The 27737-nt window shown below is 33.6% G+C and overlaps 4 protein-coding genes across 7 annotated transcripts in view; all 4 read right to left on the bottom strand.

Annotated features, from left to right (window-relative positions):
- Position 1: 1 nt before the first annotated feature.
- On the bottom strand, positions 2-6582 carry LOC111705697 (protein RFT1 homolog). 3 transcript variants are annotated; one of them, XM_023478334.1, is made up of 12 exons: positions 6403-6582; positions 6249-6307; positions 6027-6132; positions 5801-5925; positions 5523-5618; positions 5033-5169; positions 3567-3717; positions 3116-3265; positions 2833-2884; positions 2057-2163; positions 1288-1676; positions 2-621 (listed from the first exon to the last, which is right to left on the bottom strand). In XM_023478334.1, the coding sequence occupies exons 1-12, from the start codon at positions 6559-6561 to the stop codon at positions 398-400; spliced, it is 1755 nt and encodes a 584-aa protein (XP_023334102.1). In that variant the 5' UTR covers positions 6562-6582; the 3' UTR covers positions 2-397. The 3 variants fall into 3 exon arrangements, with proteins under 3 accessions (XP_023334102.1, XP_023334103.1, XP_023334105.1); XM_023478335.1 differs by having other exon boundaries at positions 2057-2136; XM_023478337.1 differs by having other exon boundaries at positions 6366-6457.
- Positions 6583-6587: 5 nt separating this feature from the next.
- On the bottom strand, positions 6588-11947 carry LOC111705707 (cob(I)yrinic acid a,c-diamide adenosyltransferase, mitochondrial). Its single transcript, XM_023478347.1, has 9 exons — positions 11816-11947; positions 10662-10791; positions 10371-10448; positions 10259-10303; positions 10031-10184; positions 9202-9262; positions 7561-7653; positions 7224-7268; positions 6588-7129 (listed from the first exon to the last, which is right to left on the bottom strand). Exons 1-9 carry the CDS (start codon positions 11869-11871, stop codon positions 7105-7107), a joined length of 687 nt encoding a protein of 228 aa, XP_023334115.1. The 5' UTR covers positions 11872-11947; the 3' UTR covers positions 6588-7104.
- Positions 11874-26458, bottom strand: LOC111705692 (uncharacterized). Of its 2 annotated transcripts, none has more exons than XM_023478323.1 (20): positions 26163-26458; positions 25652-25744; positions 25029-25456; positions 24566-24974; positions 23157-23531; positions 22479-22527; positions 22174-22224; positions 21842-21897; positions 21533-21711; positions 21117-21232; positions 20260-20447; positions 19984-20171; positions 17644-19789; positions 15718-16768; positions 15490-15642; positions 15302-15408; positions 14962-15130; positions 14301-14456; positions 13249-13341; positions 11874-12163 (listed from the first exon to the last, which is right to left on the bottom strand). In XM_023478323.1, exons 1-20 carry the CDS (start codon positions 26258-26260, stop codon positions 12083-12085), a joined length of 6186 nt encoding a protein of 2061 aa, XP_023334091.1. In that variant the 5' UTR covers positions 26261-26458; the 3' UTR covers positions 11874-12082. The 2 variants fall into 2 exon arrangements, with proteins under 2 accessions (XP_023334091.1, XP_023334092.1); XM_023478324.1 differs by having other exon boundaries at positions 15718-16762; positions 26163-26270.
- LOC111705713 (peptidyl-prolyl cis-trans isomerase NIMA-interacting 1) overlaps positions 26267-27737 on the bottom strand; it is a 3846-nt gene continuing 2375 nt past the window's right edge. Inside the window, exons 3-5 of the mRNA XM_023478355.1 lie at positions 26918-26973; positions 26672-26727; positions 26267-26568 (exon numbers count right to left, since the gene is read on the bottom strand). Coding sequence (XP_023334123.1) covers positions 26459-26568; positions 26672-26727; positions 26918-26973 — 222 coding nt within the window. The 3' untranslated portion in view covers positions 26267-26458. The remainder of the gene's footprint in view (positions 26569-26671; positions 26728-26917; positions 26974-27737) is intronic.

Genomic DNA, 27737 nt, shown 5'->3' with positions numbered 1-27737 from the left:
ATTTTTCATCTTTTTAAATGTATAAATAAGTAAAACGGTCAAACATCATACTGGCGTGTAAATATAAAACAAAAAGATATTATCACAGATTATACTTCTTTTTAATGTGAGGTAAGTTACGTTTTTCCCAGAAGTGTTTTCCAAGTCACGTTTTCATTAAGGCGACTTTCTAAACGTACATAAGGCTAATTTTTTGTTTACCAAAGCAGCATACATGATTATTGATTAACTCTCAAAATCTTTCCTTTTCAACCTGAATTGGTATGAAGGGAAAACAATATAAGAATAAACAATTTGGGATTAACTACTCTAAAAATAATAAATATTTGGAAAATTATCTGCTTGGAATAAGTGACTTGGGAGGCAGCCTTTATTAAGTCACATCCATGGACCAACTTTATTCTTTTTTAATTTTAAGTTTTATGTTTCTATATTTTTCTACAAGGAATGAGAGAATAAAATCTTCTTTGATGACAACTGAAGCCACAACTACAAAGAAAAGTAAAGCTCCGAGAAGAAAATGAACTGCAGGACTCCAAGCGTATATATACTGCTCTGAGAGTTGACAGCAGGTACCAGAGCAGAGCAGAATATACAGCATATCATTTTCAGGGAACAAGCCTGCAAATAAATCAATGAAAATTATTTGTTCTCATTCCAATAGTTGTGATTTCACAAAACCCAGGACAGAAAAAACTTGTTCATAAGAATGAAGCGACTAGACTTGTAAATGCTGTACTCTTTTTCACCTTTACTGCCGATTATGTTAGTACTGGGATATAAATTATTCGATCCTTGTTAACAAAAAAACGAAACGAAAAAAGTGTTGATACATCAATCTAACGGAGATGATACTTAATAAAATAACACTTCGTTAAAAGTCTATAAACTCCTAAATATTTACAAAATAATATTGATTCAAACAGTGCTTAGGATCCATTTCATTTTGATGCGGATCCGTGTCATGAACATTTCTTTAAGATTTACTGATTTCTTGAAGAAAAGAATAATTTTAAATTATTGCTTTTCTTTTATTTTCGCATATTATATGCCAAAACTTGATCAACCATTCATAGATAGGGACATTTTAATAATCTCTCTTTTATCAACAGTTCAGAACTTGGTTTAAAATTTTAATAATCTCTCTTTTATCAACAGTTCAGAACTTGGTTTAAGAACAGAAAATTAAATCAAACCATGAAGCCAAAATTCTGGGTCCTAAGCACTTGACGAAACTTTCCAAACAAATTAAAGCAATTGAAAGATTTTAAATTCATTCTTTAATACCTTGAATAGGCGATGGATCCAAGTTGGCGAATGTTTTCTGAATAATTTCAATAGAGAAATAAATGCGTATCCCCATATTGACGCAGTTAGCCCCCACTAATCCTAGCACGCCCATAGAGCTGGTCATCGCCCAGGTAAGAAGAAGATAACTACAAGACAGGAACACAAGCTTCTTATTAAACATGTTGATCTCCTGTTCCGTCATGACGGACCGCACAAAGCATTCCGTCACACCATTAACAGCAAGAAAAAAGATGAGAAGACATTGAGCTCTGAGAAGTGCAGTCCCACCGTCCACTGCTAGATGTGGTCCTCCATAAATTCTGAGTAAAAGGTCGGAATAGGAAAACCCAAAAGTAAATATAACAAGACCAAGTAGAACCATCAATCTATAATAATACCAATTTGAATATATATGTAAAATAAGTTTTCGTTCTAATTTAACTTTGCATAGGTGTACTGCGGCGCGGCAAGGGGGGGGGGTGAGCTTGAACCCCCTACGCCTCCCCTAGCCCTACGTCAAATATATTAAACTTTTCTTTTCAATTAGCAATTTGTCTATTTTATGATAATTTCTTTGGGAACAGAGGGAGCAGTGTTGGATAATGGATTTTGGGGGAGCAGTGGGGTAGTGGGGGACAGATAATTTAGACGTGAAGGGGGAGGGCAAGGTTAAGTAAAAGGGGGTGCAGGGTAGGAAAAAAGGCTATACAGTGTACCTCCAATACGCCCCTATAACTTTGGTGGAAATATTTTGCAAAGTGGTTTCCTAAGTACTCTGAAGAGACCTTGCTCCACTTTCTGACGCATATCTTCATCCTGATCCTTCCAATCCTTTCCTCGAACCCACTGAGCAAGAAAATTTATGAAGTAAATCTAAAATAAATGTATATAAACTTAAAATTCAAATTCCCTTCTTTTAACGATTATTTTATCATAATAATAATATTATGTATCATTATTCATTAATTATATTCATGTTTTACAAATATGTGATTGTTAAATGAAATTATTACTATTTATACTTATTATTTAAATAAATCTTATACTCAATTTTAAAATGACTAGCCTTAGAGGGCGCTTCGCGCCCATCTTCTATATTAATTGTGAACATGTTCTCTTTGTGTACATCGTAAAACAAAACAAAAATAATTCGCGGATTTTTACAAAAAATTTCGTGGATTTTCAAAATTTTAAAAAATTTAATGGAGATCGAATTTTGATGGAGACAAATATTTGAAATTTTGATCATTCATAAACCTTCCCTGTGGTCACGTGAGGTCCCACAAAAAATTTGGGCCCGATCGGTTCAGCCGTTTTGACGTTTATTGGATACAAACAGACAGACAGACAGACAGACAGACAGACAAGCCAAATTTATTTTTAAAATGATTAAAACCATTCAAACCGCATTAAAAGATAATTTAACCATTTCCTACACAACTTTCTTATTTTCTCATCAGAAATTTGGCAAATTTTATTACTTCAAATTTAGAGTTTAAGGTGCAAAAATTATAATTACTTCAATTTGAGTTTAAATTTCACCTGTTGACTGAAGAATAAATAACAGCTTTCTTCTATTGGTCGAAATATAAATCTGAAAAATAAATGTTATAAAAATTCTACAATTTTAAAAAATAATTGATTTTAGATCTACTTTTGTAGTCAGCCCTAGAAATAATTTTCATTATCGTCTTGTATAAATAAATAAATAAATGTTATGAAAATTCTACAATTTAAAAAAATAATTATATTACAATATTAATAAAATAATAATAATTATGGTAAACTTTTAATCCTAAGACGACAAAATATAACATAAACGAACCTGGCTGCTAAAGAACCAAGGTTGGAAACCACGTCATATATTCCTTGCTGACTAAGAGAGAGAAGGTTGAGGAATGTCATCAAGTATCTTTCTCCCTCTGTTAGAACCTGCTTCATCAATCCTTGAGCCAGAAAGCTTACGGTTACGCGCCTGTATATTTCACAAGTTCAGAACACAAGTACACAATTTCAGAGCACTTAAGAAACAAACAATGATCCGGATCGGCAACAATATAGAATAAAAATATACTTTGTCAATATTCGCATTTAAATACAGTTAACTTGTAGTTGATATTTTTCTATCATCTACCATGTTCTTCTATTTTATCGTATCTTTCCTTTCAGCTGGTACTGTACTATATCGTACCAGCAACTGCAAAATACTGTAATGTACTGTACCTGTACAACGTACTTGTGGCCTGCATTATACTAACTGAATATAATTAATTAACCTGTATTCCTGGTTAACTGGAAAGGTTGTCTTGTCGAATGTCGGAAAAAACTGTCGTAAACTGTTGAAAGGTAAGGCAGAGGAATGAGAACATTTAGCGTGGGGATCTTTATTTCCGAACTTCAAGATTAAGAAGAAAGCAAAATAGTAACCTGAAAATATTATGATATTAATATATTATATTGTTCAACTATCTTGCATGTAAATAAAATGTCTTTTGGACTGTAAAAGTAATTTTAAGAAAAGATGATAATAAGTATTTATCAAATCAGTGGCGCAACTAGCACTTTTGTAAGGGGGGGAGATTATTCAATTTTTCAATGTTTTTTTTTTTTGGGGGGGGGGGGGGGGTTACGGGTGGGCTAGTACCCCGTGTATAAATTGTTTTAAAAATAAAGTGATTTTTTAAGGGTTTGAAGTCGAAAAGAAACGGAATTTCGTTGCATGCAGATTTGGCTCAGTTTTCACTTCAATGCAAATCGATTTTTCTAATATCCTATTGCTTGTTGTCTTTTTAAAAAATTTATACTTAGAACAGCTGTAAAATGAACGATGAGTCAATTCGTTGAAATGGTGCGCGAAGCGCAACAGAACATTTTTTCTTCTGAGTTTTAGTGTTTTCTCAATTTTAATAGTATATCTTTTTTTGTGTTTCTTAGCGTCAGTTAGTCTCTGGCTTAATCATATTCACTATGTGTAAGTGTATGCTGTATAAAGTCCCCTTTTACAATCTACAGCAAATTTTTTTTTTCATCCATTAGTCCTTTTTGTCCACTATAAAGTCCCTTTGTTTTCGGTTTGTGTAGTCTGCAGTAAGTAGTTCCTGCAAGTACTTTGTTACTTCCTTTCATCTGTCCATAATCTGGTAGCCCCATTACCCTTTTTTCCAGTGAGAGGGCTATACCCCTTTTCTTCTCTTTAAGCCTAAAAAATTCCTGATAGACCAATATAATCCTCATTTTTTCTTGATATTCTTCTATCACAATATGCATGTATGTAATTTCTTGATCGTCAGTTTTCTTTACCGTTTAATGTCATGTTTTGTAATACCCATAAGAAGTAACAAGTGTATATATATAGTTTTTTTTGAGAGAGAGGATAAATTAAGTATGAATGAGTTTCTTCAAATTTAAGAAGAGAAAATAGCAGGAAATTCTATTATGAATGTTTGCGCGAAGCGCGCAAAAAAATGTAGGCATTTTTTTCTTAATTTGTAAAATTTAATAAAAAGTTATCCACAATCCCAGATTTGTTTTAAATTGCTCCCAAAATCAAAAATCATAATTAATAGTGCCATGGTCGAGGGGGGGGGGGGGGGAAAAAATGCTAAGGGGGGTAAAATCAGGTTCGCCCCCCTCCCTCCTAGTTGCGCCACTTCACTGTATCAAATACTCTCCAAATGTAAAGCATGATTTACATTCAAATTACAAATTACTCTGTTTATTGTTAAAAAAAATGAGTTAATACCGAGGACATAAAGTAGACCCGCAATGAAGTGGCCAACAGCCCAAATATAAACCACATTATCTGGGTACAAGGAAACAGCAATCACCAAGAAGAGAACTCGAGTTAGCATCCAGATAAAATCCATTATTACACGTAACCTTGACATTCGTTGATGAAATAAATATTAATTTAAACAAAAATTAATTTACTGATAATATGAAATGATTTTTCAAGAAACTAAACACTCCAGTTAAGAAAGCTCAGACAGGATTTTCAACGATTTCAGTTTTACTACGATTGTTATACATTACATACTATACTATACTAAAAATAAACTTCCAACAACACAGCATAATAAAAACTAAGGTTAAAATGCCAATTGCATAATTGGATCTGCATTACAGGGGTTATCAATTAAAATGAAGTTTATGCCAATCAATCTTTTAGAAAGCCAAATTACAGTGTGATACTAATTATACCTAACCCTCGCCCCCCCCCCCATAACACCTACCTTACGAAAAGAAATATTTGAGCTATGAGCCAGGGCACTTCAGCAAACATTTGTATTATTCCACTAAAGGAAACTAGTATCACAGCCGTCTCATACCTTAAAAAGTCCTTATGCTTCTGTTGTATTATAAATAGTATAGGGTTCACCTGCTCCAAAAGTGGTATGGAAAAAAATTCCGGGTATATATAAATATTATGAATAGTTTTTTAATATATGATGGATAAAAGTTGAACTTTAAAAATTATAAATTGTTTGAAGTATTTTTTGTATTGACTTACTGTTGTTTGAGATCCTCTGGAGGCGAGGAGAGAATATTTACCCAAACCCAACCCAACACAGTCGACCAAACAATAGATAGAGGGACACAACACCACATTAGATTCAGAACTCCATCCCAACCCTCCTGATCATTATTCAATGTTCATATGTTTTGTTATTCCAAATCTACTTGTTTAAAAATGAACTTTTTAACTTTTTTCTTAAATTATATCTAAACCAACTCACTTTGCCCCTATGTCCCAAACATGCCAATCTAAAAGCTTCTCTACTAAGGAAGAGAATAGTATCGTCCAACAAATTTAGTCTCACGTTGATCAGGCCCATCACATCTCTAAATATTTTAATGGCAGACATAATAATTTCTAATGAATGTTTTAAATGGTATAATAAGTTTTGTATTGTTTACTGATGATACTGTAACTTTTAAGCTGAGAAGTAAGGTCTCACCTGCTAATATGGCGGAGAACAAAGGCATTTAGGATAAATGTTATCACTCGGAAACTTATCTAAACAAAACTAAGCTCAATCAGCATCAACAATCAACCTTCTCTAACATTCATCTACCTTTCCAACATACAGCAGAGTACAGACAGGTATATACCTGGGTAATCATATTGAAAGTAGCAGACCTCACACTGCTGTCTCCTAATCCTGCATCTTTCATTTTATCATTCTTATCCTTCTCACTGGATTTTCTTTTCCCTCCTCTCCTTTGTGTGTTTGCAATACTGACATCATCAATTAGTTTGTCCCCACTCATTATGTTAGAATATTCGGTTCATTTTCCTGTAAGAATATATTTAAGGACACGGAATATTCTCAATGCACGTATACTATAACTAGATTATTTTACACCTGCTAAAATTATTACTTGATATATAAAGAGAATACAACATTTAACGGGACTGTAAGCGTAATTTCAAGTGAACCTACATGCAAAGATGGCAATGCCCCATTCACAACGGTAACCTTACAAGTGTTGTCTGATAAAGTATGACTTTATAATTATTAATTAAAAACTGATTATTTATAAATGTGGGTTCTTTATAAAAGTAACCTGCATTTCTACTTCAGGAAAACAAATATGAATCTAAAAAAACGACAATATCTTCCACATTTTTGATCAGATAAAGGTTTCAAGGGTACAGTAATGAATCGGGCTTTTCCATCTTTGCATGGAGGTTCACTTAAAATTCAGCTTACAGTCCAATCAACAAAAAATTTAAGTTATGAAATCATTGAAAACCAGAATGAGAACTGTGGATTATTTTTTCTTCTTCCAGATTCCCTCTAAAGATGGAGTTTAAGTTTTTCCTCGGTTTTCCGGCCTAAAATCAGAAAAATAAAACACAAAATGATGTTAATTACAATTCAGATTTTTCAGATTAGAGAAAATAAGCTAATTAAAAATAAAAGATTTGCCTTGTATAAATGTTCTCTGAGTTACCCTCTAACATTGCAGTAAACCTTAAAAAATATGGAAATGGGTAACTTATTAATTTAATTTGTACTCGTGTTAATTTTGAACTAAAAATTTTACCATTTGGGCCTTCAGGACTAATGAGGAGTTAAGTTGTGTCAGACCTGATAACTTTTGAATGAAATACCTAACTTTAACAGGTTAAGTTGAGTTCTAAGGTTCAACCATTAATGAGTTTTAAAAATGCGGGTTAATTTATTGGGAATTGAAAATCTCAAAATTGAAATTCATTTTCATTAAAATTTGTCTTCTAACTTTTAATTATGTTCTAGTCTGTACCTTGCAATAGTAAAAAGGAAGTCTGACAATCTGTTCAAATATTTCTGTGTCTCGGGTTCACATTCATCAGAGGAAACCAAAGGTGTAACACATCTACAAAATATATTAGACAGGAATAATCTAGAGAAACAATTAAGTAATTAATATCATATCATATCAGTCCGGTTCCATAGTAGTGAACCTTCCTACTATTACACAGTTCAGGAGAAAATGTTCCAATATTGTTCGCTTCCTGGCGTTTAAAAATGCTTATTCTTACACTGGGGGTGTAGAATTTTCATTCTTTAACGCTCAGACAAATGGAAATTATTACACGGTCAGAGCGTAAAAGAATGTATATTCTTACACACTCCAAGCACTAAAGAATGGAAATTATGATACTAACTTAATTTTTTTGTACGAACAACATGCACACTCACTCATTTGTAGAAGTATTGATATACCTTAATTCAGAAATTTCTATACAAATTTTGACCTAGCTTAGTCCTGGCCTAAGAGTGGGTGGGCCTCTCCCCTTTCCCCTGTTTTTAATTGTGTTTAATTAACATATCTCCTAAAAAATTATTGACAATGTTATATGTTATCTGTTATATTAGGCATTTTCATCGAACTGTCTGAGTATCAAAGCATACTGCCTGACTTAGTTTTTCTTAATTGCAAACCAAGCTTTGTGAATCTATGCATATTTGTAATAGAACGCTCAGAGATTTTCCAAAATGGAAAGGAAATGTTTTTTACAATTTCTATAGTCTTCTTTTTCACTTTATGCTGAACAAAAAAGAGCTTTTTCTAAAATTCCACATTCAGTTGTAATATTTGGACCAAAAAGACAGAATTAAGAGGTGATGGATGTCGATTTGCTCCCCACTCTACTGCTCAAACTGGTTTTAAAGTACCTCAGCAGTCACCGTATCTCGCATAGCTTAAGTTGAAGTGGTACCACAATCAAAAACATTGAATGTTAGTTTATGGAAACAAGTCATTGTAATATTAGTGTCACAAACTTTATGTGGGTCTTAGAACTCTAAAGCAATGAATACAAGTCAATACATCTTGATTCATGATCTTGATCATTTCATTTCTTGAACTAGTTCTTGCTAGATAACCTGCTTTTCTCTCCTCTTTTTGGAAGATCTAGGATCTAATATCCAGCAAATGATTTCATCTGCAAATGATTTCACGCTTGTGTTCAGTAGATTGAGATAATCCACTACTATTCTCAAACTTCTCTCCATCTAAAACTCAGGGCGCATTCAAAATGCCAAACATAAATTTAACATCAACTTTAAAAAAAGCAAATGCGTAATAAATTAGTTAACAAACTTACTAAGAAAATAATGACACCACATGCATCATTTACAAATAAAGAACCGATTTTTAGGGTATTTTAACATTTTACCATTGTAACAGTCAGTAAAAAGTGAGTCAGGACAAGATCATAAGTTAAATATAAAAACTTATTTGCAACCCTTCATGATGTCAATTGTTGTTCCAACTTGATATAGTCGTATTTCACACGAATTTAAAAAATATAATTTCTCGGGGATTTGCTCAAGGAACCTCACAAATATGATATAATATTAATCTTAATAATGGAATCCATTTTTCCTCATAAGAATTTCGTTTTATCGAATGTTTTACCTTTCCGCTTTCCTGCAAACTGCTCTACATATATGTATCTGTGAGGCAGTTTTTCCGCCTCCTACACCAAAAAATATGTTAATTCTTTACATCAGAAGCAGTACTTAGGATCCGGATCCGTTGGATCAGCAATATTTTGGCTTCCTGGATCCGGATAAACTAGAACTGCAGACAAAAATCTTTTGCTTTGAAAACCCAAATCTAAACTGTAAAAAAAGATGTTCTTTTCTCTAAATGGTTCATCAAGTTTTGGCAACAAAAATAACGGAAAAAAAGAAGAAAAATAATTAGGAAATTCTTCTCCGGTTAAAAAATCAGAAAATCTTTAAGAAATGTTCATGCCCTGAATCCGAAAACAAATCCACTATTTTCTTACGCGGATCTAGGGTCCGGGTCCCAATCCGCATCACAATTAAATGGATCCTAAGCACTGATCAGATTTCCTATCTTATAGCCCATTTCGTTCCAGAGTCAAAGAGTTTTGTTTTCGTTTCACAGGTCATATTTTTAAATGCGACAATAAAAAAACCAAAAATCCAGGTAACTATACTCCCAGCATTTTCCTGTACAGTATGATAATGATCATTAATACATAACAAGAATGTAAATGCATGAACAAATCAAATCAGATTTTCAGAGACGTTCTATTTCCATACTTTAGGGTCAGACCATTGGTTTTTTAAGCAAGTCAATTTTCAGAAAAGTTTGCTCTCTACGTAAGTTTCCAGTGTTAATTTAACTGCTGAGAGTTTGCAACTGACTAAGCCTGATAAAAAAAAACTAAAAAGATATTCTTAAAGAAAATGCGATGTTGAAAAATGTTCTTAACCTGGTAATATGAAGTTCTCTAAAGGTGGTAGCTGAGCAGTATATTCATCAATCCAAACCTCCAATTCTCCAGTATGCCTGGAGCTAAATCCAGTTTTAATCAAATGTGAATCCCTAGCTGTACTTCTCGGGGTAGCTATACAGGATCCAATATCCTAAAAAAGTGAATATTTAAAAAAAATTACACTTGGAAACCCATTTCTAAAAGGTCCAAGTCTACTGTAATTACCTGTAAGATACACTGTACTCTCTGAAGCTGTCCAATATACGGATGCTGTAACAAAGAATAATCATATCGGAAAACTGATCAAATAAATTGACAACCTTTCAACTGTAATTACCTTCTGTTCTTCCGCAAATGCTATAGCCAACCCTATGTGACTGGATAATTCGTCTGTGGAACCCAAAGCTTCAAAAACCTGCGTCATACATACATCGTAAACCGTTAATGGTCGCATTTAAGATTTTCTTGTTAAAATATTTTTGAAAAAGATTAATAAAAAAATACTTTTTGACCCAAAAATAACTCAAAAGTAACATAAAAACCTGTCTAATAATATAATATATTTCCCTCCACTTTTACATAAAAAAAAATAAAATTTAGTCCCAAGGCAAATATCCCGTTCAGTTACCTTATCATCTTTCGGCCTTCTTTCTCCGGTATAAAGTGCTGAGGTTCCTTTGTCCCCAGTTTTCGTGTAAATTTTTGGTGCTCGGGCAATAGGCTTGATAACTACTCGATCAGTGCTATCGCTGTATGCCCTAAGCATTAAATTCCATTATTTCAAAAATGATCCAGGGGTGAATAAAATTCTTTACCCCCAAGGGGGGGGGGAAGTAAAGACCCAAGAGGAGGGGAAGGAAAAGTGGAAGGAAAAGGGAAAATAAAAGGGAAAAGAAAAGGGGAAAGAAAAAGGGGGAAAAAAGGGAGATAAAAGGGAAGTGGAAAATGAAAGGAAAAGAAGAAGAAAAAAGTAAACGAAAAGGGGAAGGGTAACAGCTGAAAAGAATGAAGGATGGGGAAGGGGGAAGGAGAGGGAATTGGATAGATAGGAAATTGGATAGGTAAGAAAGGGGANGAAGTGGATAGGTAGGGAAGGAGATAGGTAGGGAAAGAGATAGGTAGGGAAGAGGAAAAATAGGGACGGGGAAGGTTGTGAGGGGAAGGAAAATATTGAGTATAAAATATGGTGCATTGGGAAGGGAAGAGAGGGAATGAGGAAGGTTGAGAGGGAAAGAGGAATATAGGGAACTACGGAAGGGACAGGGAAGGGAAGTAGTAGGGGAAGGTAAGAGGAAGGTAGGGTAGATAGGGAAGGGGAACGGAGGGAAGGGAAAGGTAGAGAATCAATGGAGGGTTGGCAGATTAAGAAGTGAAGGAAGAGGGAATATAGGGAAGGAAAGGGCTGGAGCTCTTTAGCTCGACATAACTACATAACTTTATAAAATCAGAGAGTTTTTCAGAAATAATTTTCCCCAATATAATAAAGCAAAAAAAAGTGTAAACAAATTTTCTTGCTCCAAGTACAACATAATAACAAATATGATGAAAGAATGCTCATTAATCAATAATTTTTCCTAATAGTCAAATCTACTTAAAAATTTCACAAGTTTATTCTCCCCCTAAGATAAATGATGGGAAATATACTGCAATTTAAATATTAAAAAATGATGTCTTTTTAGTTATCAAATTTGGGGAAGGAAATCAAAAACAATTGAGGGGGGGGGGAAATTTGAATTATATACACCCTTGCAAAAATCTGTTTTGAGGAATTAAAAAACACACCTTCTTGTGGAAACAGATAAAAGGCGACATAAACGCACACTTCGAGATACCGACATTATTCTGGAAAACAAAATTTTAGTATAAATTTACAGATTGGTAAAAAATAATCATATCAATCAGATTAGAAAATACTATAGAAATTAAGTATTTGGAACCTAATTCTAAAAGCCGGCCTGATCTCTTTGATTTGGGTAAAATAATTTCAAGAAACAGATAAAAAAGAAATCACAGCTTCAAGAACGATCACGAATAAAATAAAAATTTCTTCTAGTTGTTTCCATTTTCAAGTTTCCATTTTAATATTTGCTTGTGCCGCTTTGCTATATGTGCTGCTACACCCTCCACATTCTAAAAAAAGAAAATTGTAGAATTTAAATGGTCGATAATTTGTTGTCAAAAATAAAAAAGCTACTAAGTTTCAGGAAAGTAAGTTTAGCTTAGAATATGAAAATAAAGCTCTTAGAAAAAAAAAAAATATAATCGAGAGCAGTTGAGGAGTCAACCCCTCTCTCTGGAGGAAAGCATTCATAATGTTTGCTTATTATAAGAGGACTAGGGCCGCATCCCTTATAGAACTTGTAGGATCGAGAGGAAACCTTTTAGGTTCCCATTTGATAATTGTGGATGTCAAGTCTACTAGAAACATCAAGAATGGATTTACACCATTTGATTATTGTGGATGTCAAGTCTACTAGAAACATCAAGAATGGATTTACACCCTTTGATTATTGTGGATGTCAAGTCTACTAGAAATATCGAGAATGGGTTTACACCCTTTGATTATTGTAGATGTCAAGTCTACTAGAAACATCAAGAATGGATTTACACCCTTTGATTATTGTGGATGTCAAGTCTACTAGAAATATCGAGAATGGATTTACACCCTTTGATTATTGTGGATGTCAAGTCTACTAGAAATATCGAGAATGGGTTTACACCCTTTGATTATTGTGGATGTCAAGTCTACTAGAAATATCCAAAATGGGTTTACACCCTTTGATTATTGTAGATGTTAAGTCTACTAGAAATAAGAATTTGATCCCTTTGATGAGTGTGAAATGTGGATGACAATCTACCTGCAACATCTACAATGGGTGTACACCCTTTGATTAGCGTGGGTGTTAAGTCTAATAGAAACATCAAGAATGGTTTTACTCCCATGAATATGCTGAAAAAGTCTGTATGCAGATAGAATGTGTTTTAATTAAGAGCTGAGTTGTTCTAAATATTGCTTACATTTTAATTGTTAAGATTTATTTAAAATAGCAGGTTTATGAAATTAGAGATTATGAGAGTGAATAATGAATACATCTGGTATCATTCCTAACAAAACAAATTTAAACTATACCATTAATATATGCAATATGTAATTGTATATTAAATGTGTGTGTGAATAAATCTTTAAGAATAGTAATAATATATAAAAATGTTACCTCAAACTTTAGGTCTGGCTTGTCACAACAACGACAAAGGTAGACGATATTAGGTGGAGGGACTAGTTCACTGTGATTTTCGCTGATATGAGTCTAAAATAAATTTTTTTTTAATGCATTCATGCATTGAGCCAAGTTGTTAGGAGTGCAAAAAAATTATAAAAATTTACAAAATCAATTCAACAATAAATTCTCTAAACAAAGGAGGATGAAAATATCACTGTTCCGGTAAACATGGATAAATATTACTTATTGTTAACCCTGTGATTTTTGATTATCCAATTTGTAAACAATATTGATTTATGTTTTTTTAAAGGGAGTGTTCGCGAAAAATGAAATGAGGTACAGGCTTAATGCGATAAAAAAGCGCTTTTGATCGCTACTAATCTTACTTCTATCTGTTGCGTCTATAAGGAGAAAATTGTTAAAGACGTCTCATACCGAATAACATGGCGTCCATACAAATTGTGAAAATTGCAACATACGACTTAGACCGTAAAAAATCAATTTAATTTCAATCAAATCATTCAGATATTACAACCTATAGTCATCGATTATCTTTCGGCACATTTATATATAGTTGATTTTTCATAATATGTTTTCATTGTTATGATCTGAGAGTTACATTTTTTCCTGTTTCGAGGATTTTTGGTAATGAAGACGACATTTTCATATTTTCCAGGAATGTTCGAAAACAAGTTGTAAGCTAAATATTATTTTAAAAAACAAAATCAAAACTAGTATGAAATATCAAATATATACAAATGTGGCGAAAGATAATCGATGACTATAGGATATTGATTTGTTTGAAATTAAATGGATTTTTTACGGTCTAAGTCGTATGTTGCAATTTTCTCAATTTGTATGGACGCCATGTTATTCGGTATGAGACGTCTTTAACAATTTTCTCCTTATAGACGCAACAGATAGAAGTAAGATTAGTAGCGATCAAAAGCGCTTTTTATCGCATTAAGCCAATACCCCCTTTCATTTTTCGAGAACACTCCCTTTAATAAAAGTTTTAATAAGAAGTTTACCATTGACCAATCTACCTGAACTAGCATTGGATCAGCACTGAGATATTTTCCATTTGATCCACAGTCCCCTACACTGCAGCAGGTTCGGTATAGGTCAACTGGGTAGGTCATATGATCATAAAAGGATTCATACTGGTTACCATGCTTCATTACCATATGCTGCATGATCTCCTAGACATAAATTTTCCATCATAATCATCCTTTTTTGTCTGCAGGGTGTCACACGAAACATAACAGCTGAGAGAGGGGATTAAGATCATCTTTGAAGTTTGAAATAATTTGCGGCATTACTTTGTCAAAGTCTTATTCTTAACTTTGTCCAATACCAAAAAACATACCAACAATAGAATATTTATTTGAAAAAAACATTCTCTCATAATATCTTCGTATCTTTGTCAAAGTCAACCCACTATTACAAGATATAGAGAATCTCGTTCAGAATTAAATTCATTAAATAAAAACTCTGAACAAAATTCTTCATATATAGCTAGCACAAGGCTGACCGGAAATGTCAGGACTAAGGGAATTTTGTAAATTAAAAAATTTAATCTGAACGAAATTCTTCATATTTCCACATAGACCATAAACCACATTTAAGAAATACCAATACTAGAGGGCACACACGTAGATTTATTTTAGAAGGCAATGAAGACTGAAGAATGGGATAATTTTTCACCTTGAGTGAATCTGCAGATGGAAAACAAGCAGTATCAGCAGCAGAGCAGATCCTGCATAGGAACACGTCTTTAGCGTGCTTATTCTCCAAGTGCCAACCACGCTCAGACTCCAGTACACCTTCACCACAGTACTCACACCTTATTCCGGTCTTGGCGGCTTTTTCTAGTCTAAATTTTCATCGCTATATAAATACGAACAAAGAAATAAGTTCAACAATCAACATTGCAACTGAGCCATTTTAATAAAATGTAAAAATCTTTAGTGTTTTTTTTTTCTCACTAAATTAAGAATTTTAAATCAAATCTAAAACTTAATAGCTTCATTTAAAGAAAAATTACTTGGTATGATCACTCAGAATATGTTTACACCACTGAGCACGTTGTCCCACACTGAAGTTTATACAGCATATTCGGCAGGTTAATTCCAGCTTCGAGTGAATTTGAACCTGGATTAAAGGAGAGTAAGTACTTTTGAATGAATAGATTCGTTTAACTTGTTATGAATAAATACATAAAAAATGTGACACCTGATCAGAAATACCGTGAATATCGATAAAATGTTTCTCTATCTGCAGATTACTTGTTGCTTGAAGATCAGCGCATAACCAGAACCCTTCTACTCCCAACTGATATGGAGGTAGACAAAGTTTGCAGTTAATACGGTCTAGTTTGTCAGGAATCTAAATCATAAGTTTTATTACAAACATTTCTCCTATAAACAAAACGTTTTAGATCAAAATGTTAGAAACCATCACCTTTATATGATGTTGCAGAGCATCTGGAAGTGCGGTATTTCTGTCATGCGTATCAGTCAAATGTTTTAGTAGTATCTCCAAACTCCAACCAAGTGTCTGACAGAGTTTGCATCCAAACATACTCGTCATGTGTGAGATCTTCATGTGATTTAATAGATTGTTTATTCCAGGAAACAGTTTCCAGCAGACAGGACAAATGTCACTGGCATCATCTACATGAATTTGCTCTTCTTTGACGCCTTCAGGTCGACTATCCAACATTTTTACCCTCTTCTCCTCAATCACCTTTCGTAAGTCTTCATCATTAGCTTTACGTTTCAACCGATTCAGAAGTTGTGATTCGGCCAGTTTTTTGTTCTTCACTTCCTCCTTTTCAGCATTCTTTTGGTTTTTATCACAATGTTCTCGCAGTGATTTGAGCATCGGTTCAACTTGAGTATGTACAATGCTGCTGTTACTGCTGTCAACAGACGATTCAACTGTTGATTTGTTTATGTTAAATGCCCCTAATCTTTTCTTCACTGGAATATTAGGCTTTTGGTCATAAACGTCATCTTTCTTCAACGTCTCTTTTGTTTGATTTTTTTCAAGTTGCTCCCTAATTTTTTTCTGCATAGCTTCTTTTAATCCACTATTTGACTTTGGACTTGGTTTATTTGGAGATTTTGACCTTGATTTAGATCTTGTCCTGCTCCTTGAAACAAGTCTAACTTCTCTTGAGGGCACAGCTGAGGGTGACTGAATCCTGGAGGGTTTTTTAGAACTTTCTGTGTGGTCTTTAAGAGATTGTGATCGATTCCCTTTCTGATATCTATGTCTGTTGGTGTCTTCATGATATTTTTCACTATTGCTACCTGAACTCTTTTCATTTCTTCTAGTGGAAGGACCATCTCTGTAACAATCTTCTCTGACATATTCATTTTCCCAAAGAATAGCATGCTCATGTTCCATATAGCCAGAATCACGTTTTCGAGACTTCTCTCCTCTATGAGCACTATCTATCTCTTGATATTTACTTGGCAGGTCTATGACCCATGAGTTATCCCTGTAACTAGGGATGTTAACGTTTTCATTTTTCAGAAAAACGATCGTTTCGTTATGATAACGACGACGAAAAATCGAAAACGAAACGATCGTTTTTAAAAACGATTGTTTTTTAAAAAGTTCGTTTTTTTTAAAATGGTCGTTTTTAAAACGATCGTCTTTCAAAACGCTCGTTTTTAAAAACGATCGTTTTTCAAAACGATCGTTTTTATAAAATTCGTCGTTTTGTTAACGATCGTTAACGACGGACCTTCGTTAACGATCGTTAACGACGACCCTTGGTTAACGATCGTTAACGATGACCCTTCGTTAACGATCGTTAACAACGACCCTTCGTTAACGGTCGTTAACGACGACCCCTTCGTTAACGATCGTTAACGAAGAGAGGAAACCGACCTGAAGGGCATCTGTACTTATCATTGAGTAGTTTTTAAGAAAATATCAAGGAGTTTTAACTCCCCCACAACTGTTACACATCATGTAAGACGACATTCAATAAAGTTGCATGTAATTTTTTTCCAAAAACAACCGTTTTGATAAAGTTCGTAGTTTCGTTAACGATCGTTAACGACAACCCTTCGTTAACGACGACCCTTCGTTAACGATCATTAACATAATTGTCAACAACAAAAAATTTCAAAAACGATCGTTTTTTCAAAAACGATCGTTTTTTTAAAAACAATCGTATAAAAAACGGTCGCAAATCGTTTTAATAAAAACGATCGTTTTCAAAAACGATCGCTATTCGTTTTCTAAAAGTTCATAACGAGTGGGTCGTTTTTAAAAACGATCGTTTTTTCTGAAAACGAAACGATCGTTTTTGAAAACGAAACAAAAAACGATCGTTTAACGATCGTTTACAAAAACGATTAACAACCCTACCTGTAACTACCCACATAATGTTCTACATCAGACCTACGAGTATCCAGGCTGTGGTCTAGTCGTCTGGAGTGCCTTTCAGGGCTGAGATGTGCCTGAGAAAAATAATCTTTTCTATTGCTAAGTCTGCGATTCTGTGGAGAACTTGATCTTCTGTCTTTGAACTGGGGAGATAATTTTCTTGACTGTTCAACATTTCGATAATCTTTGCCTCGGGTTTTTGAATATTTATCTCCAGATCTAGTTCTAGACCTAGCAGACCTACCAACATGATACATATCATCATGCTTTAAAATAACTGGAGACAAAGAAGCTTCTTTATAAATAGTTTTAACACTTTTTCTGCCTTTACACAATTCCATTTTATGAAGCTTTATGTGATTGTCCATTTCAATTTCTGTCTTCAAGTCTACTTCACATACCCTACAACCATACACAAGACTGCTTGGAACCTGTGTCTTCAACACATCTAGATGATCGTTTAAAACATGAAGTTTTGCATCTGAAGAATCTTGGGCTAGAAAACAGGCCTTGTCACATAGCCTGCACATTATTTTCCTTAAATCATCTGGAATATCTACCATATCCATGGACAAAACCTCCTTGTCTGTGCAGCTGTCTCTCTGTACAGAAGTCAGATGATCTCTTACATGCTTCAACATTTTACTCACACTGATAAACTTAACAGAACAATTAGTACACTTGAAAACATGGTTAACATGATATTCATCAATGTGAGCTACGAGCATACCCGGGATATACCTCTTAGAACAGAAGTAGCATTGCTCTGTTTCTTCTACAAGAATCAAATGTCTGCTGCTTAACTTGTGTTTCTTTGGGTTTTCTTCAAAAACTTTTTCACAAAGATCGCAATAGTAAATCGATAAAAATCTTTCCCCACCTTGTCTTAGCTCATTGCCATCTTTAATTTCTTTTCTTATCTCCTGTTCTTTATGTTTTTCCTCACTCAGATGCTTAGTAAATGAAGGCATATCTGGTAAATAACTGTCACAAGCTAAGCAGTAGTTTCTGTAATTTTTGGAACAAATAATAGAGGACACTGAAAACTCAACAACTTTAACGCCTTGACTACTCTTTAAACAACTCTGATGGTTCTGACGATGTTCCTTTGTGTCTTTATGAACGGCCCAATGTATGATAGTTCCTATTGGTATTTGACACATATTGCAAAAATAGTATGCCTGTTTTCCATTCATCATGTACTTTGGCAGCATTACTGAAACATCTTGTATACTACGTGAATCTTTGCTTTTATTTCTATTTTTATACAAAGGGGTCGCGGATCTTGTCCGTTGTTTTCTTTGCTGAGAATCTGGAGAGTGTGATTGGTCCTTGGGGGATCTACTTCTAGAAATTAAAGATTTTCTTTTATTTGTTAATCCATCTACCTTAAATCTATTACAGAGAGATGTATCTTCTTCCTCAGATTTCAAATGCTCACTATCATTGGAAATGGTTGGGCATTTTCCAGTTTTCATGTGTTTTTTAAACCCTTTTTCATGATCAAAAATTTTAAAGCAATCCTTGCATTGTCCTGAAGGAATGAAGTCAAGTCTTCGATTTGAAATAATGAACTCTTGAAGATCGATCTCAGGACGATTAAATTTGATCTTCACCTCCTCACTGGCCATATCGAAAGTTTCAATATGTCCAAGTTCTTTTCGGTGTTCCAACCATTTCTTTAAACTACCGACATGCTCGTTACAGATTTTACAATAATAAACTGCCTTTTCTCCTCTAACAAATTCAGGGAAAATTTCCCCCTTTTCATCTTTCTTCTTCTTGGTTTTCTTAACTTTATGCTTTATATGTTTTAAGTACCGTTTGATTTCTCTAGGCGTCATTTTTAACACTTCTTCTTTTAAAGATTTGGGTTTGCATCCTGTTTTCCTTCTTTTACTATCCGGTTTTTCTTTCTTGATGTTAATCTCTGGTATTGGGGAGTTTTCTCTGGTAGATAAATCAGATTCCTCTTTACTATCACTTTTCCTTTCTGGATTAAGTCTACCCTTTCTCTTCTTTTTTTCTTTTCTTCTCTTCTTTCTTGTATCAAGGACTGTTTCAGTATCAGTATCCCGTAACTCTCCCTCTTCTTTCTCTTCTACGTCTGATGTTCTTTCTGAGTCACCTAAGATATTATAAAAAAAATAAGGAATTCAGCACTAGTTTTGCATGATGATAGTAGGATTTATTTTAAAGATAAAGTGCCTTCTAAAATAGATTCTTGAAAGTTTAACAAATAATTTATTGTGTTAACCCAATAATTTCTGAAAATAACTAATGTACCTTTCAGATGATTTTAAATGAAAATAAGATACGGACCTGGCAAGGGTTTCCCAAAAACTGCTATATCTTCAGGAATAACTCGGCCAAAGACAGGGTTATCAAGGCCAGTCTCTAATGGTCTTCCGAATCCAGATACCTCAGGAACATTTGCAGTCAAAGGACGCCCAAAAACCGGAATTTCGAGAGATGTTCTTGCTTCAACTATGAGCTTGTCACGAGATTTACTAAAAAAAATAAGGTTTACCATGAATAAGACTTAAAATCAGTTTTAAATTATAAAATACATAAAATTTAGATTGTATCTCAGCTTACTTCAGATTATCAAGAAGGTTGTCTGTCATATTCTCCGTATCAGACTCGTCTGAGATGTCGATTGCTGACCCAAACTGTTGAGTTGGGTGACTAGTTTCAATATGAAGATCTAGTTCTGCCTGGGAGGTGAAGGATTGTTCATCTCCACAAATCCTACATAGACGAAGCACATACTTGCCCCGTCCAACCTGAATATTTCTAAATAAATCTATTCATTAATTCGTCTAGGGCCAGATTTAATAAATAACTGAACAAATTTAGCTGAACCACCCCGAACTAACCAGAGAGAGAAACATTCGGTTTCTTTTATTTGAAATCAAACGTGTTTTCGTATATATTTCTACAATCACTTACGGATTTTTTATTTTATAATTTCTCATTGAAAATGTATATGCCAACAAAAAAAATATTTAAGAGAAAAGGCCATAACATTATGTAAAAGGGGTCAAATTGTGATCGAAAGTCACAGTTTTCTAAAATATTGACAGAACCGTTAAATCCACGTGGAACCGTCTTGCTACCAAATCTGATCAGTGAAAAAAATTCTTTACTCAATTTGGTACCAAAAAAATAGGTAAAACCATTTTTGTTCAATAAGGCAGCATTCAAATTTTCCCCTCATTTCCCAGAAAATAGGGGTTCCGTCATATGAAATAAAAGAAGTGTCCAAAAAAGCCTAAAAAGTAATAGCTAGGCTAAGAATAGTCAGGAAACTTCGCAATCCCTGCCTTTTCAAATCAATAAATAGCGAAAAGCAAATTTTTTGATTTTAATGTAATTTTAATGTCTAAAGAATTCAAACTTTACTGAGCAGAATAGGAATTTAAGCAATTTTAAAATGGCAGGAATAGTCTCACCTTTATATAGTAATCACCATGAGCCCTGCTCATGTGATCCTTCAGATCAGTTTCCTGAAGTCCAATAAACTCTTTGCCACAGTTCGTTACTCCACACTTGTAAACTCGAAGAGCCCCTTAAGGAAACATTGTGTATAGTATATATTGCAAGATAAGAACATCAACTTTTCAAAAGGTTAGTTACCATGTAGTTATAAAAAAAATTCAGTTTTTACAAGCTGCAGCGCAAACCCGCAATTTTTACCCTTATTAATCTTGTATGTCACAATTCAACCTAATGTAACCTTCAAGTTATCAAAAACAAAATGACGATAGCAATAGCAAACCCGAGTTCCTAAAATCAATGTGAACTTAAACTTCATAATTTCCTGTTTTTAATCTACATTGATACTATGAATTATATTTCAATGTATTACCAAGTTTTGTCGGTAATATTATAGTTTCCAGAACCATCTCAGAATCGATGACGTTGTGAGAGCTGTTAACGTGTTCAACTATTTGAGGAAAATCTTCAAATTCACGATTCTTCGGACAGGCAGCACAAGCAAACTGAAGGGTTTTGTGAAAGTCCATGTGTACGAATTTGTCCTCAATTCTAAAATCCAACCAAATTGTCAATTTTACCACCAGATGTCATAATTATTTTTTACTTCAGATGTGTAATGCAGTTTGTAAAAATCTGGTTTTTTTGTATTATAATAAACTCAACAGAGTTGGTTAGATTCCTGATAGAACCAGGGCTTGAGCAAAAGTTGCAGCGCATCATTCCTTTCTCATCCATCTTTTTGAAAACAAAATAATTATTTTTAAATGATGTAGACTTTAATTTTTTGATGATAAAATCCCATGTGGTAAAAACAAAACTTTCACTAATAATCGTCAAACTCAACTAAGAATGTTCAAGCAATCTAATAACATTCCCTTAGTTCTACAGATTTTCCCAATCAAAATTAAAGGCATATCACAGGATATCCAATCAAACAGACAAACAGTGATTAGTACTTTTTATATATTCATAGATACTTGAATAACTGAATTTATTGAAGTAATTTTTTTCCTTAATTTCAGGTGAATCCAGCTTTATCACAGGAGGAGGCGCAGACAAAATCTGATTTAACTTATAAACTTAGTATTCATGGTCTCATGTTCAAAATATAATCAAAATCTTTGAAATCAATCAATATTTATACACATTTTACGTCACTAAAGGATAACATTTCTGTTCGAAAATACCTTGAAAAACTTTCTTAAAAATAAAAAATTAAGAAAGAAACTTGAAAGGCATGGCATATCAATAGAATTAGTAAAAACTACTCAAGTATTCATACAAAACTTTTGAGATATGTTATAAGTTTGAAATTCCTGAGGCTGGGATTCTTCAGGAATCTTTTCGAACTCGGCAGCATTAACCCTTAACGTATCAGTAGAGATTTAATATTTAAATTAAAAATTGTGAAAATTAAAGCTCTTCATCGGTTTACTTCTTTTTTTTTAATCGGACCGCAGTGCAGCTTTTTTAAAGGGGGTGTTCGCGAACAGTGAAAGGGGAAATAGGCTTAATGCGATAAAAAATCGCTTTTGATCGCTACTAATCTTACTTCTATCTGTTGCGTCTAAAAGGAGAAAATTCACACCGAAGAACGCAGTGTCCATACAAATTCGGAAAGATGCAACATTCAACTCGGATCGTAAACAAATCAATTTAATTCCAAACAAATCATTCAGATATTACAAACAGTAGTCATCGATTATTTTTCGACGCATTCGTATATAGTTAATATTTCATAATATTTTTGATTTTTTTTAAATAATTTTCGCTGGCGCTGGATTTTCGAACATTCCTGGAAGATATGAAAATGTCGTTTTCATTATCAAAAATCCTCGTAACTCTCAGATCATGAAAAACACATTTTATTCACAAAAAAGGGGTAAAATAGACTTTTAGATCAATAATTTTCAAAAATAAATACATGTGAGCCATTATCTAAAGATATATTGTTATTAATAATCCGATTTAAAGATAACAACTTAAACCCTTACCCATTGTTTGTAGAATTGATATTGTTTTGGATGGTTGAACAGCGAAGTAGTGTATCTTCATTCCTATTATCGTAAACAACGTAAGGGGTGGCTTCGGGTCGGCTCATCAGATTTGAGCCAGAGTTTGCAAATATATCGTTGCGAATTTCTATTGTAGATTTTAAATCACTTGGGCAAATACTAAGGCTTTCAATCGGCTTAAATTTTATTCCAAAAAAGTCCAGAAGAGGGTTTGAGGGTTCGAACGGTTTCGGTTGTGGAGCTGGGGTTGTTCCTGATCCAGAATTGATTTGAGGATTAAATGAAGATCCGGATGACATATTCTTGTAGCTTTTGAAGGGTTTTAATCTTTCTAATGACTCCTCTTCATTGCCCCTGGTAAAATATCATGGAATTAATTCATGCCAGGAGAGAGGAAACATTATATTAATAATTATTAAAGGGACTGTACAGGAAAATGAAAGGGGGTATAGGATGAAACCTGAGATTTTCAGGTTTCATCCTATACCCTCTTACATTTTTCCTCTGCAGTCCCTTTAAGTCCAAAAAAGGTTCCTCATTTCCAACCAAATAATTTGTCAATTTTAAGACTTTTAACCAAACCATTAATTTACAGGGTGGCCCAAAATTCCGGGATTAGCGCTGTTTAGCATTGTAAAAAATTTTAAATGACTAAAAAATTGACCTAGTATTAATTAATTATTTTTGTTGTTCAATGCTTCCGTTATGAGTAAAACTATGTCGAATGTTCGAACACCTCTCTGTTCACCTTGAACACCTCTCTGTTCACCTTGAACAACTAACAATTTTTGAACAATCTATTTAATTCTATCTCGTAGAGAAAAGTAAATATGCTTAGATGTCATTAACATTATATTCATCATTTTTTAATAAACAAATTATATGATTCCTTTAAGGGGCCCCCGTTTTCCGCAATTCAAAAAATTGACCTATTTTTCTAAGCTTCATCAAAGCAGCTCAGAGACCTAGAGCCGAGATTGCTGCATCTCTTTTTGAATTTTATCCAGACTTTATATACACCTTTGATTTCAGAACGCCCCAGAAGAAAACATCTTAGTGGGTTCACTTTAGATCAATATTTGTATTTTTTTCTTTAACAACATTGGTTAGCTGTTTAATGAGATATTCCATCATTCGGCATAGTTGTATGCCAAACAGAAGCATTAAACGACAGAAAATTAGTTTAACGATCCCCTCTATAATTGAAATTCTGTAATATATAAATATTAAATTCCCATAAAATAGAGCACAATCTCTAGTTTTTAAAGGATAAAAAGGGCTGAAAAGCCTAATTCCGTTTTTAGGGTCAATCTTTACTTACTAAGTTTCAAATTTTTTTACAGCAGGCGTTTACGCGAAAATTTTACAACAAATTGGAAAATTTATACCTCAAACTTGGTTCACTTTGTTTTTGATTAATGGATGGTGAGAGGAGAAATGAATCTAAGGACTGGGGTGGAGAGGAACTTTCTAGAAGAGGTGTACTTGAGGGACTATATCTAGCGGATAAAAAAGAATGAACTTCTGGAGAACTTTGCCTTTCAGAACCCGAATAACGTAAAAACGCTTCGTCACGATCTTTAAAAACATCTCTTGAATTTGACATCTTCTTGTTAGGAGAATCAGAAGATTGAAACTTTTTGGGAGAAACTGATTCTGGTGAAGAGATTAGTAAGTTTGATTCAGAAAACTGTCTTAGAGATTCTTGTATGGTTTCAGGTGCAAGGAAAGGAGGAGGTGGAGGTAACAAGGAGGATGGGAAATTTTCTTCGTCATCTGAGAACTTTCCTTCGACATCTTAATTACACAAAATTTAGTTGTAGCTAGTTCTTTAATGTTAAATGGAAATACCTGCAATATCATCGTAGTTTTTAACAGTTCTTGAGTCTTCCTTGTTGACCCTGTGTTTATCGGATACATTTTTTTTACCATAACATACTGATTGATTGCCTATTTGACTTTGGCAACTGTATAATCCCGACCTAGACGCCTCCAACTGAAACCCAGGATTATGATAATCTCCTTTTTCTGAGATATCTCGTCTATCTCTGCGCTGTGGTGTAGGAACTACAACATCTGGAGGTCTAAACTCTTCTTTGTAATGTAATCTATTATCTATAGCTCCAGAAAAGTTTCTTCCAAGATCATCTTTCCTCGGCTGATTATAAAAGTACGTATTTGTATCCAAGATATGGTCTGTGTCTGATTTCCTAGTTTCTGGGATATTTACTTCATGAATGGATGGGTTGGTCGTTCTATCTACACCTTGTCTGTTCAACCTAACAAAATAATTGTAAAGCTCGTCATTTCTGAAAATTCAAAACGTCAATATGACTGACTAAATCCTTGAGCTTTCCTCCCCCCCCCCCCTCTTGGTATTAACTTCCCACAATTTCTTTGTCGAATATGGAAGACTTCTCTCTTGCATTATTCTTCCTTGATGGTTTAAAATCATAATTTATCAATTAATTAACCTTGGATCCTTCAAAGACCTTGACTGTGTGTAAGTTATATTCGGCGGTGGCGGTGGCGGCGGTGACGATTGTATAGAACTCTTCATGTCGGACCTAAACATGAATTTGTTGCAGGGGTTTATATATTCTTAGACAATTTTTTTTAGGAGGGGGGGGGGGTGAAAAGTATCAGAAACAGAGGGAAAATATTGTTTACCCCAAAGAAACATTTTTTTTTCAAAATATAAACCTGTGTTATACAAGAATACGTTGTTATTATTTTCAGAAAAACCAGAATTCAAATTTTCTTGTATATAATCTAAAATAAGTTTATGAAAATCCTACTTACATTTTACATCCCTCCTAAAAAATATAGTTTTTTAGAAATTTAAATACTGCCGGGTTATTAGACTCAATTTTTAAGGTTTTGGAGAAAAAATTTTTTTTTTAAAACAAGAATTCATAAGAATTATATAGAACTGATTAGAAAATCATAGATTTACTTCAGTGATAAATTACAAATTACAATTACCCTTGGGAGTTTTGTAATGCGAAAGCCATGGCTTTTTGCTTTAGCATAGAAGGTGGTGGTCTCAGAGGCTTCTGAACAATATGGCTTTCGCGATTCATTTTGAGCTGAAAAAATAAGCCCGCTAGATTGTAAAATAATTACATCGATTAAAAACCACAGACTTGTTGGGTTGAAATGACACATGTAGGATCATACATTTACTATTTGAGTTCTTTTGCAGCCTAACATAAATCTGCTTAACATGCTGAAACGAAACAATATTAAGCATACAAATAATTGAGTATACGATTTGAGATCTATTTTGTTCTGAGAATGATGTGTACTCCAGAATCAGTGAAGGTAGGTTCACTCATCTCTCCAACATCGAGAGCAAAGGTAGCGTCCTCAAAGGGTTTCTGCATTTGACCTGGAGGAAATATTTTGAAGTTTTAAATCTATTTAAAAGTAGTTTAGGTGATGAATTAGTGTAAAGAAAAATCCAGTTTATATGAAGTAGAGTATATAATTACCAGGTCCAAACAATCCAAGATCTCCTCCTTTCTTTGCAGAACTGCAGTCACTGTATCTAAAACGTAATCATAAAAATCTAAATAACTGAAAACAAGTTTTGTTTTAGAAAACAAAACTTGTTTTCAGTTATTTATTTTTTTATTTTTTTTAAATATACAGCTTAAAACTTTTAAACATACATATTATATCATTTTATTATTTATATAAATGCATGAAAAAGAAAGCTTAAAAGACAGAAAACCTACTTTGATGCAAGCTCTTCAAATGTGGACTCCTTACTCTTTATCCTCTCCAGATATTCCTGAATCATTAAGCTACCTAATTAAGTTTACCAATTATATCCTTAAAATGTAAGAGTTCTTCAATCCATAATATATATACTATATATAAGAGTGGTAGCTAATGAGGTGCTTAAGGACAGGTTTATTAAACAATTTTTTTATGACCCTAAGGGTCCCTGCTCGGGCACTTTTCGATTTTAACGATTTGGGAATAGATATCAAGAAGAGTTGTTTTTTCGGTGCCATGACAAACTCCGGAAAGACAAACTCCGGAAAGACAAACTCCTGAAATTATGAAATTTTTTCTGATGTAGATGAATTTAACGACGAACTTCAATTTGATCCTACAATTTCAAGTGGGTTCTATAGATCTCTTGGGGAGGGCGGTTTTCGCTCAACTCCTATAACAGTTGGAGTTTGTCCCACCCCTCAACCTTCAGCGCCAACCCCGCAGCCATTTGCACCTCCTCTGCCACCAACTAAACCAGACAGTAAGGTGAAAAGGTTTTTTATGTGGCATTAAGATTATATTAAATCTTGTTGTAAAGGAAAAAGTAAAGGAATTAAGTTTTCGCAACAAACTCAAATTTTCTTATCCCTATATCTTTGCAATCTGACGATTTGAATATTTGCTAAAAGCATACCCTGGCTAGACAAAAAGCTGTTGGACAATCCCAAGCTATTGATTTGATATGATTTGATTTGATTTGATTTGATTTGATTTGATTTGATTTGATTTGATTTGATTTGATTTGATTTGATTTGATTTGATTTGATTTGATTT

This window comes from Eurytemora carolleeae, unplaced genomic scaffold (assembly GCF_000591075.1).
Source record: "Eurytemora carolleeae unplaced genomic scaffold, Eaff_2.0 scaffold618, whole genome shotgun sequence".
Taxonomy (NCBI): Eukaryota; Metazoa; Arthropoda; class Copepoda; order Calanoida; family Temoridae; genus Eurytemora; species Eurytemora carolleeae.
Note: the sequence above shows the minus strand (reverse complement) of the source record. Positions and strands in the feature narration are given on the sequence as shown.

Coding starts and splice junctions, on each gene's coding strand:
- LOC111705692 (XM_023478323.1), bottom strand. CDS start 26,260: ATGAATCGCGAAAGCCATATTGTTCAGAAGCCTCTGAGACCACCACCT. Junction 21,898..22,173: donor TGGATTCACCTGAAATTAAG/GAAAAAAATTAC, acceptor GTTTTCAAAAAG/ATGGATGAGAAAGGAATGAT. Junction 20,448..21,116: donor ATGGTGATTACTATATAAAG/GTGAGACTATTC, acceptor AGAAATATTCAG/GTTGGACGGGGCAAGTATGT.
- LOC111705697 (XM_023478334.1), bottom strand. CDS start 6,561: ATGAGTGGGGACAAACTAATTGATGATGTCAGTATTGCAAACACACAA. Junction 6,133..6,248: donor GTTCTCCGCCATATTAGCAG/GTGAGACCTTAC, acceptor TAAAATATTTAG/AGATGTGATGGGCCTGATCA. Junction 5,170..5,522: donor CAAATATTTCTTTTCGTAAG/GTAGGTGTTATG, acceptor ACGAATGTCAAG/GTTACGTGTAATAATGGATT.
- LOC111705707 (XM_023478347.1), bottom strand. CDS start 11,871: ATGTCGGTATCTCGAAGTGTGCGTTTATGTCGCCTTTTATCTGTTTCC. Junction 10,792..11,815: donor TTATCTGTTTCCACAAGAAG/GTGTGTTTTTTA, acceptor TTTAATGCTTAG/GGCATACAGCGATAGCACTG. Junction 10,185..10,258: donor GAGTACAGTGTATCTTACAG/GTAATTACAGTA, acceptor TCACTTTTTTAG/GATATTGGATCCTGTATAGC.